At 38.8% G+C, this 11,526-nt stretch overlaps 1 protein-coding gene across 1 annotated transcript; it reads left to right on the plus strand.

The window, feature by feature from the left end:
- Positions 1-3,298: 3,298 nt before the first annotated feature.
- Positions 3,299-10,352, plus strand: slc20a1a (solute carrier family 20 member 1a). The gene is made up of 11 exons (XM_020633048.3): positions 3,299-3,455; positions 4,393-5,020; positions 5,142-5,282; positions 5,397-5,482; positions 6,072-6,168; positions 7,561-7,680; positions 7,955-8,164; positions 8,312-8,786; positions 8,874-9,059; positions 9,162-9,246; positions 9,835-10,352. Exons 2-11 carry the CDS (start codon positions 4,672-4,674, stop codon positions 9,988-9,990), a joined length of 1,905 nt encoding a protein of 634 aa, XP_020488704.2. The 5' UTR covers positions 3,299-3,455; positions 4,393-4,671; the 3' UTR covers positions 9,991-10,352.
- The last annotated feature ends 1,174 nt before the right edge of the window (positions 10,353-11,526 follow it).

The following is an 11,526-nucleotide window of genomic DNA, read 5'->3' on the forward strand; positions in this document are numbered from 1 at the left end:
TCTGTCTTTGAAAGTACAGAGTTGGTCATTTTAATGTAAGTTGGGAAAAAGCATTTATTTTCTGACAAGATGAAAACCATGGGAAGGAGTTGTATATGAGGGTGGAAAAGATGAGAAAAAGCCATCTGAATGAGTTTTTTTCACACTGAAATGGTTGGAGTAAACCATAAACATAAATGTGAAGTCTTAAATATTAGTGGCAAAAAATCGAATCTGCAAATTATACCGGCAACACATAAGATATATGAGAACAAACGCAGGAGCAAATTGTGATCTAACTACTTTTTAATACTTCTCATTTACTGTCTAAACTGGTATTTCCACATGGAGCATGATTCATCAGTCGATGTAACCTGAACAGGGGCATTGATGCCACCTAGAGGCCCTGAGGTTTAAATCTTTAAAACAGGCAACACTGTCAAAGACAAAAGAGTTCATGTTACATGATGAGCTGCAAAAAAAAACAGATCAAAACAAAACGGGTGAACTGGTTGTTGGGTGAGCGAGCTCGCCTGACAAAATGACCTTTAGAAATGAAAGACAGATGGAAAGTGAGAATAAATACATTGCTTAGTTCACCACTAGAGGGCGACTTGGTGACAGGTGTGTAAAACTGCATCACGCTTCATTCATAAAATGTCAATCCACTTAATATGCTCTAACAATCATTAATTGTTTTATTCATTGATAATATGCAGTGTTGACATTATTCTTTGGTAAGTGAGTCTGTTAGCAATTATTTTGTTTATTCTAGTTAGAAGGTTCTTTGGTTTAATTACAGGCTATATTATAAACACATATATCTTTGACTAGATATAATGAGATACATAGGTACATTCAAGTGTGCTGGATAAAATGATTTAGTATGTTTAGATACTTGGCAGGCTGAAAGATAAAAAATGACTAGATCATGAGAATGTAAAGAGAAACACTTCTCAAGCAGCTGCACAAATGCACATTATTACTTCAGGCAACAATAAAAGATAATTACAATCCTGAATAACGCCAACATGACAGAAAACATCATTTAACTGAATTTGACTGAAGCAGTAGTAATTAAGTTTTCCACTAAAGTACAGATGATTGGTTGAGTTCTTGGGAAAGTTCTTTCTCTTTGTTTTGTCAGTCAGAAGTTTGATCACTGTCAACAGAGCAGGACGCATTTAGTAAATAATCCAAATGACATCTCTAAGCTCATGAGAACATGATTGTTCTGAATGACTGTTGTGGAGCAGCATGATTCATTGTCAAGCTTTGTGTTCAACTACTCGGTATTTAAACGAGCATGGGCAGCTATCTTATTGTTTGACTACTGATTGTTCACTTTCAGAAAGCTGGGTGTTTCCCAATCCCAAACTTATGGCTGATGTTTAATGATTTGAAAAAGAAAAGCCTTTTGATTTAGCATTATGCTAATACATGTGCTTTATTGCTTTAATACAGATGTGTTTCATAAAATCATAGACAAAACACAAAGATTGCTCTCAAACATCAGAAAGAAGTTATTTAAGTGACTTGTTATAAAAGAAAGCAACTTTTCCATGGGGTCAAAACAATTCTCACAAGGAGCGCCGATAGCATAGTGGTTATGTCGCACAGCGCATGTGAGGCTATAGTCTTTGTTGCAGAGGCTTTGAATCTAACCTCCTCCCTTTGGTGCATGTCATCTCTTACTCTCTCTTCAGTCCTGTCCAATGAAGGCAAAAGGGCCCACTAACAACTTTTTAAAAATTGCTCTCAAATGTCAGGCTGAAGTTATTTAATTGACTTATACTATAAAACCAAATTAACTTTTCCAGGGGGTCAAAACAGTACTCTGGTATTTGAGTAAATAGAGCAGTATTGTAGTTTAAAAAAAATCTTACTTAAAACAAAAGGACATATGTTTTGGAATCAAAAGTCACCTACATGTTTAATGGTAAACATATTCAAAAAGCATGACTTTGGTGTTTATTTAGCAGCCCCCTGTGGACGAAGTGGGACAATCACCTCTTTGCTAATCTTGACCAGTACATGTAAGTAGAGCGTTCTGAGAGAAAAAGGAACCTACTCTATTTTAAATGACCATAAGCTATTCTGAAAATATTAAATTAAATTAAATTAATTAAATATAAAGAGGCCTGAACACTTTTGATTATTGAAATTTTGTAGGATTGAACTTGTTGAGATTTTGTGAATATGTTGAAAACAATAAATAAATAAGTCTATAAATAGTCATAACACCCGTAACATCATTCATCACTAGACGAATACAAAAGTTAATATTGCTAACTATGGCTTTAGTTGACTAGTTAAAATGTCACAGAATGTGCTCTTTTCTGACTTTTGTACATCTAAGGACCATAATATAAGCTCATATATAGTACATGTTAATCGGGGGGGGGGGGGGGGGGGGATATTTTCCACACACCACATTTCTTTCAGCAGAGCTTTGATTCACTGCCGTTCACTTGTCACATGGTTTGGAGAGGTCACAGTTTTCCACACAGGTAGCATATGTGGGGTTGACTTGTCGGAACTCATCAGCAGATTTGGAGGCAGTGTAGCAGCTCGGAAAATAGCCCAAATATGCTGAAGTTTCTCATTTTAGTAACTGATTATCTTAAATGACAAGTTGCTCAGTAACAGTGTCTGTCATGGTTGTTTCAGTTCTGCCAAGCAACAGTTGTTCAGGTGGTTATCCATAGCATAAACTTAAAGTTAGTGGGATGATAAGGTATCATTTTAATGTTTGATAATCCTACACCCAGAAAAAAAAGATAGACAGAGATTTAACTAACTCTTACCTGCAGGATGAGAAATGCAGAGACGGTCCTATTTATTTACCATCTCAATATGCATCGATATAAAGTTTGTCCAGCAGGTGGCACCAGAGTAGAGGTCATGCTGTTCACTGAAAGATCACACGTGGACGATTCAGCACCTATTTTCTCCTCACTGATAGATTTTCTTTTCTTTTTTTTCGTCCTCTTAATGATTTAAACCACACAACGAATTCCAGAGAATTATGGGAATATTACTGGGGTTTTAGGAAAACAATTAACCCCGATTACTGTCAACAGAATGTAGCCTTAAATACTTTAATCGTTTTTCTTCAGGCACAAGGTGAAGATATATTTAGGCAAAACAAAAGACATTTGTGTCTCTCCATGGGGGTTTGGGGGAATTTTTGAGGATCAAAGGGACATCATCATTGAAAACTGTAATTTTTCCCCTCTGTCTACAAACACGTTAAACATTAGCTTTTAGGCAGCAGTGGTCTCATGACCGGCTGTGAAGGCGTGTACTCTCTCAGCCCATTATATAAACCAACCTCCATCAGGAGCATTTGAAGTGTCTGCAGCACTAACAATTTCCTCCGAGATAGAATAAAGTTTTCCCTGACTGGTTCCCCACCTGTTAACCAGACAGAGAAGTGGACCCCAAACACTGACAGCTTCACTTCGGTTCCACCTGTAAGTAGAATCATTTTTCTCTATTATCGCTCTCTCTCTCTCTCTCTCTCTCTCTCTCTCTCTCTTGTTCTTTCGTCCTTTTTTTTCTGCTCTGTCACTCTATTCGAGTTATGCAAGGGCAGCTAAACAGATTAACATACCGCTATTTTCCATGTTCACGGTGAGTTTGTGGGAAATGACTGACTGCTGTCTACCCTGAACAGTCCAATTATTAAGTTCTGAGCGGATTTATTATCATGGCATTACGATGAATTGGGCTGCTTTAACTGTCCCGTTGTTATGCAGGATAGACCGCCAGCTTCGTGTTTAAAATAAATTGTTTCCCGATACGTAAGTCGTCAAAATTGAATGAAATAAATTGATTTCGTCCCGTTTCAGTATTCGCTGTTACTGGTCCAACATTTTAGAAAATCCTATTAAAACGCCACAGATAAAAAAAAAAAAACATTTAAAGTGCTTTAAAAAAAAATGTGTTTAAAATCACTGCTGTAGCGTCTGCAGCATATTCCCAGCATGTGTCTAAGGACATGATCATTTTACATGGTACACCTTTAGTGGTCTGAGTCTTTCTCTCGTTTAAGTTGTGAAATGAAATCCACCCTCAGCCTAATTTAAAGCGACGTTATTGAATTCTGACTGACACTGACTGTGACTGTAAGATGAACTCAGCTCTTCACAGCCTCCTGTTTAGACTCTATAGGTTACACAGATAACTCAACAGTAATTCTGATCTCTGGGCAAAACCATAATGTGGCTTACCCCACTAATGACTTTTAAGTGATATAAAACACTTCATCATAACCACTTCCCTCTGCCACGAACACTGCTGTAAATCACAGCCAGTTACATATGTTTTGTTAATATGTAACTTTTCTTTGTCTTTGTTTATGAGCCAATAAATAAGAAGCATTAACCACCACCTTCTGTGTTTTGGCAGTGTGTATCATCATCAGTGCTCACCGTCACCATGGATGTCTCCTCTGGCTCTATATGCTGTCATTCTATGATGAAGGCTACAGACAAACCTTACATACTTAGCTCACAATGTGATTCTATTTTTCCCTTTAGCACTTTAAACTGAACCAACGAGGTTATCTCATAAGTTTTAGTATACATTTATTTATATGCACATATTACCTCAAATCTTATTGTAAAACCTCAGTCAGTTGGCTTGATTTTTTATTTTTTTGCTGATTAAATTGAAAAGTAAGTAATAATGGAAACGACAACACTAGCATCGCTGGCTGCTGCCACCACAGTGGCTCTGGCCTATCAGGCTGACATGTCAGGATACTTGTGGCTGCTGGTCGTCGGCTTCATCATCGCCTTCATCCTGGCTTTCTCCGTGGGGGCCAACGATGTGGCCAACTCCTTTGGTACGGCAGTGGGCTCCGGTGTGGTCACCATGCGTCAGGCCTGCATCCTGGCCTCCATCTTTGAGACGGTTGGCTCAGTGCTGCTGGGGGCAAAGGTCAGCGAGACCATCCGACAGGGGATAATTGACGTCCGGATGTACAACGGTTCTGAACACGTCCTGATGGCGGGATCTATAAGTGCAATGTGGGGTAAGAGCTAACAACAGTTAGATGGATATTGCTTTTTAATCTGAATTTTAAAAATGAAGGTTCATAGGATGTTTGATGTCAGATTATGAGAGCAGGCCATGTTCATGTTTTTGTCCTGTAGGCTCAGCTGTGTGGCAGCTGGTTGCGTCATTCCTGAAGCTTCCCATTTCTGGAACTCACTGCATTGTGGGGGCCACAATTGGCTTTTCCATGGTAGCCAAGGGTCATCAAGGGGTCAAATGGCTAGAGATACTGCGCATTGGTGAATATATGTTGTTATTTCCGAGCATCTTAAACCAAAGTGTGCAAAATCTAAAACACAAGTGAAGGAGAACGTTTTTTAATCCCTCCTCTTTTGCAAATGTATTTCCTAAAGTGGCTTCCTGGTTCCTGTCACCTCTGCTGTCAGGCATCATGTCAGGAATCCTCTTCTATTTTGTTCGCAAATTCATTCTGAACAAGGTGAGCCTAATTCACCTACCAGTGCACGAAGTCGGTTCAAAATCGTATTGAGAAGTCTGTGACGAGCCTTTACATGAGTTAAAAGAGCAGTATCATGATATAGATGGACCACATACTGAGGAAATTATTGAAAACTAAGCAACTCAAATCAGTGTTGAGAAACAGTATTTAAAAGTGTTTCCAAAGCGAAGGGTCACTTGAAAGGGTCATGAGGTTAATCTAAAGGGTCCTCGGGTAAAGTAACTTAAAGAGATTACGTCCTGCTACACTGATCAGTTTTTTTTTTGTGTGTGATATTGGGAAACATGAGTCCCTGGGGCTTCAACAAGTTAATTTCCTGAAACCACCAAATCTGAGAAGTTTAGATGAAAGTGACAAGAAGCCCCAGCTAGACACTTTCTTTATGAGGAGTTTCATGCCACAAAGGTAGACAACCACAGGTTTCATTTTTTCTGATTCATAATAATAATAATGGTTGTTTTTTTCTACAGGATAGTATTGTCTGAAGCAGTTATTAACTGCAGCTGCCAATAAGAATAGAAGACTTAAAAGTAATAAAAGTGATTAAATGTTACACTGCCCTCTACAGGCGGACCCAGTACCCAATGGCCTCCGAGCTCTCCCAGTCTTCTACGCCATCACGATGGGCATCAACCTCTTCTCCATCATGTTCACAGGAGCACCATGTGAGTAACACTGACATACATTACGCACATGCTTCTTTTTCAATTTTCACTAACCACACAACTCCCTGGAGTGAGCTGAGATCTGAGTAAATGTCACCAGAGGCATGAAGAAGAGTTGATGACCTTTGTAGGAGTCTTTGTAGAACTAAATAGGTGACGAAAAAAAAAAAGAGACGGATTGTTGTGTTTATCGTAATTTTTTAGATCATTCATGAACCCAAAAGTGTGCCCAACCTGGCCTCTCTTCGAGAAAATCTTAACGTTTAAACGCTGTGTTGCCAGCTAGGACATGACTGCAGAGAGAAAAAAACACCTTACACAACAAAAAAACACGTGAGCAGGAATTTGAGAGGGATACAACTATTAAATAGAAAATGTCCACTCCTTTTTGTTTCATTGGCAGGATTTAACTTGTTGAGAAGTCATTTGGCCTGGGCGCTTCACTGAAGGCTGCAGGCCGGTGTGTGTGTGTGTGTGTGTGTGTGTGTGTGTGTGTGTGTGTGTGTGTGTGTGTGTGTGGGATAGTATGATATTAACACACCACATCTCCTGCTGTGCAAAATGACTGCTTAATGCAGCACTCCTGTGCACACCCCAAACCATAACTGCACACATTTTCCAGCCAACTTATTTTTCCCAACACGGAAAACCACGTTTTTATTTAGCCTGCTAAAAAAAACCAGCAACAAAATATTTACCAACATACTTTATGCAGTAAATGTATGTGGCTCCTATTACTTCTCAGAACATTATGATGATAATAGCTTTTATTGTGTGGCCTTAATTTGTTGGTTACCCCCTGTCGTCTACAATCGTATTCTTTAAGGTACTGCAACAGCAAGGTGTCAGTTTGTGTTTTTATTTCTGAAAAACTGAAAGTGAATTGTCTTCAGCAGAGTGAACTCTAAATACATTATCATTTGGCTGCAAGACTGGTCTGGTTCTCACTATCTGTTCAGAGGAGTGTGTAGTGTTGCTGATACTGTTTTCTGTTGGAAAACTGAAACTCTAAAACAGTCTGTTGTGACATTTTGTATCATCTTATTTATTTCTGTTTTTTACAGAGTTTTTTGGGGGGTTTTCACAGAAAAAAAACATGTAGGAAAAGTAGAAATGTTGTGAAAAGATACAAACATTCTTTCAAAAGAGAGAGATAAATAAATCCTCTTTTTGTCTAGGCACCACAAGGTTCCTGCTCCTAAAATGTCACAGCCATTATCATTTAGAAATGTTTATGATGGTATGTTGAAATGTTCAGGAAGGTATCATTATTTAAACTCTTTTTTCACCAATTTTTTGAAGGAGCATGGAATTAATAAAGATGCCATTACGTTTGTGTTTTTCTTAATCTGAGACTTGGTTCCCTCTTGTGTCTCTGTCCTGTGTGCACAGTGCTGGGCTTCGACAGAGTGCCATGGTGGGGAACACTGTGTATTTCTCTGGGATGTGCCCTAATAACAGCTTTGTTCGTTTGGTTCATTGTTTGTCCACGCCTGAAGAAGAAAATCAAACGTGAGTACATGTCAAACTTTTAACCATTTGAAGCATTCTTCTGTAGTTTGCATTTGTTTTCAACTTTTTCACTGTGCTGCTGGTTCCTCCCAATCAAAGTTGGCTAAGCATTTTGTAGTTTTTTTGCCCTAGTCGGCCACTATAGCTTTTGAATTGCACACAAGATAGTATGAAATCTCAGAACATGAATGAAAAGAGAGGGATTTTCAGTCAACAGCTTTGGGTAAAAACAAAGCGTTGCCTAAAAAGATCTGATCACTTTAATGTACTCCAGGAGGAACTACTCCTGCTCCCTGTGAGACCCCTCTAATGGAGAAGACCTCCAGTAAGCCTGCGCCTCCAGAGCAGCCCTCGATACCACAAGACCCCCCACCTCAGACTCCTGCTGTGGACAGTCAGAAGGTGGCTTTTAAACTCGGAGGCTCAGAAGAAACTGACTTGGACAACAATGACATGGAGACCAAAGATTTGGATATCAGCAATGGTGAGATTTTAAGCCTAAAAACATTTAGTTTTTAACTTGTATTTCTCAGAATTCATTAGACCCCATTAGTTATATTTGTGGAGGTAAAACAAAAGTCATTCTGATTTAGTTCACCAACTGCCTAACAATAAACATTACATTTTGTAGGACTGAACGGCACTTTTGGCCCCATGATGATCACTGATCCTCACAGTGGACGCTCCCACACCATCCACAAAGACTCTGGTCTGTACAAAGACCTGCTGCACAAGCTCCACATGGCTAAAGTAGGAGACTGCATTGGTGACAGTGATACAGAAGAGCGACCCATCAGGAGGAACAACAGCTACACCTCCTACACCATGGCAATCTATGGTATTCAAGGAGACCCCAAATACAAGGAGGTGGACGGTGGCGGGCTGCAGAGGAGATCCAGGGTGGACAGTTACAGCAGCTACAGCTCAGCGGTGACCGGGGGGAGTACGGTCCAGGACGGGTGTGTGACACAGGAAGCTGACAAGGATCTGCCTTCGGAGGAGGACGAGCTGGAGGTCGATCAGCCGGCTGTGTCTTTGCTTTTCCAGTTTCTGCAGATACTTACAGCTTGTTTTGGCTCTTTTGCTCATGGAGGGAACGATGTAAGGTAGGCAAGAGGGGTTTTCTCTGAGGATATTTATGTATGTGCTGTTCACTCAAAGAAATTTAACAAGTCATTTTTTTTAATCTCTAGCAACGCGATTGGTCCACTTGTGGCTCTGTGGCTTCTGTATGACAGCGGCTCTGTCGTTTCCAATGCACCAACACCCATTTGGTTGCTTCTGTACGGCGGAGTAGGCATCTGTGCTGGACTCTGGGTGTGGGGAAGAAGAGTGATCCAGACCATGGGCAAAGACCTCACACCCATCACACCCTCCAGGTATTCTGCTTATTTAAATCATTAAAACGTTTGTATCCAAATCTTGCCTTAGTGAAAATGTAAACGGTCAAAGTGTATTAAAACATTTTTTTCCCAATTTAGTGGATTCAGCATTGAGCTAGCTTCAGCACTCACAGTTGTTGTGGCATCCAATATTGGCCTCCCTGTCAGCACAACTCACTGCAAGGTAATGGATCTCAAAATTTCATACAAGGAAAATAAATATTAGATTTGTGCTGGTACTGAAACCACTTTCAGTATCGGCCTCCAATACGACAGAAGTGCAGCAGAAGGTATCGCTGAGAATACTAGTCCATGAACCAATCCAATAACATAACCGCAAATTATTCTCTTTATAGATTCTTCTTAAACATGTAGAATCTGCAAATCACAAGAAAATCTGCTTCTCTTTCGGGTTCACATTGCTAAAGTTAGCCAGAGTGAGGCCTCAGTGTAACTTACTATTTACAGTTAAACTGAGATTCAGATGAAACAGATGAACGGGCTCTCCGCGGGAGGAAGTAAACAACCAAGAAATTAGGGCGTTTATTTTGCAGAGATATCTGGAGAGATTCATTTACTTTCGCTCAGTTACTTCTTTACAGTAGTTACCAAGCATGTTTTTTTAATCAAACAAGTATTGGAGGGATACATGAGAATTGGATTGAGGGAAGTAAAAAATCTTATCAGATTAAATCTAATACATAAGAATCTAAAGATGGTTCAGTGTAATGTGATGATATCTGTAGATTTATTTGATATTGTGTGATCACAGGTGGGATCGGTGGTGGCCGTGGGATGGCTGCGCTCCAGAAAATCTGTTGACTGGCTTCTGTTCAGGAACATCTTCATCGCCTGGTTTGTTACAGTCCCCATCTCCGGCCTGATCAGTGCGGCCATCATGGCCGTCTTCATTTATGTCATTCTGTGAGAGTCCAACTGTGCAGCTACACTGTTACATTGACTGAAAGACTGCTGGCAACCGCTAATGATGGCTGACGAGTGAAACTGTGCTAATAAACATGCTCCCTTTGGTGATAGTAAATGGTGTTTATTATATCACTCACTGTCAGCTCGAGGTCAAACAAAGATGACATTTTAATGGTGGAGTGTCATTCATTGTTAAATATCCTCAAGTCTGTGATCCTGTATATCACACTGTACATTTGTATAAAAGCAATGATCTGTTGAAAATCAAAACATTAATTTGTATAAAAAACTTCAATGTTTGAATTTTTTGATGTAAAAAAAATATGTATGAAACAAAAGAATTAAAATGTATTTTACTCACTATTTACATGTTTCACTTGTTTCACTTGTTTTTATTTACAGGGTAGGATAATAATAACGCTATTATTTTATATATATTAAATATTTATTTATATAGCACCTTTAAAAACAGATGTTCACAAAGTGCTTCGATAGACAAAGTAAAGGCATAAGCTCAAGAACAGACAGACATCAACAGTCAAACAGAGTACAAAAGTCATATCAACGCTAATAACTGGAGTAAAAAAAGATACAGCAGGCAGGTCTCTAACGGCAGTTAAAGCTACAAAGCAATACAATTTAGGAAGATTAAATAAAAGATAAAATATTAATTGGTTAAAAAATACACCAACATGAGTCGTTTTGTGAAGATGCTGATTACACACTACGCTGATTTGCCAACATCAACACATTGTTTACTAATTTCCTTTCCCCAAGTATATATGTAAGGTTTGATTCTATCTCCACTTCTTTTATAACTTAGACCTTTACTTTTGTATATTATATATTTGTTTTCACTTTAATCAGCTTTTTTAAGCTATACAAAAATAATAAAATCATGTCTTTGTGAATTTGGAAAAGAACATTACAAAAAATCCACAATAACATTGTTTTCACAAACCCCTGTTGAAGTTTACTAAAAGCCCACTAGATGGCGCTGTTGTCGTAGCTGCCCTCACAGCCTTAGCTATATTTTTTCCTCAGCCCAGACACACTTCCTCCCTCTCCAGCAAACAAACACCAGTGTAAGGAAGGACCGTGTTTACAGCAGTGTAATACTCATTAATACAAGATCGTTTATTAACCATTGTAAATGTAATCTTTCTGTTTGTAATTATTTAAGTGCTATTTTAGATTAGGGACTGGAAATAGTTTTCACTCACTGTGTGTTGTTTAGAATATCTCAGAGGCTCGATTATAGATTTTGATAAAAGTCGAACAGCTCCAGATTTTTGACTTCTGATTTTCCTGAATACATTTGTTGAGTCAATTCTTTAATTCTCTGATATCCCAAAAATAATAAAAAATAAAAATAAATCCCCAGATATCCAAAATGTAATTTGAATATCCTGAATATCTTTGACTACAAGTTTTACTAGTTTGACTACAGCTCTGACTAGGAGAAACGTTCAAATGACTTGCCATACACTCAAGCTAGTTTGAAGAGAGTGTCCTTGAAGAGCTGCAAAAGGCCACG

The sequence above is a fragment of the Labrus bergylta genome, chromosome 2, assembly GCF_963930695.1.
Source record: "Labrus bergylta chromosome 2, fLabBer1.1, whole genome shotgun sequence".
Lineage (NCBI taxonomy): Eukaryota > Metazoa > Chordata > Actinopteri > Labriformes > Labridae > Labrus > Labrus bergylta.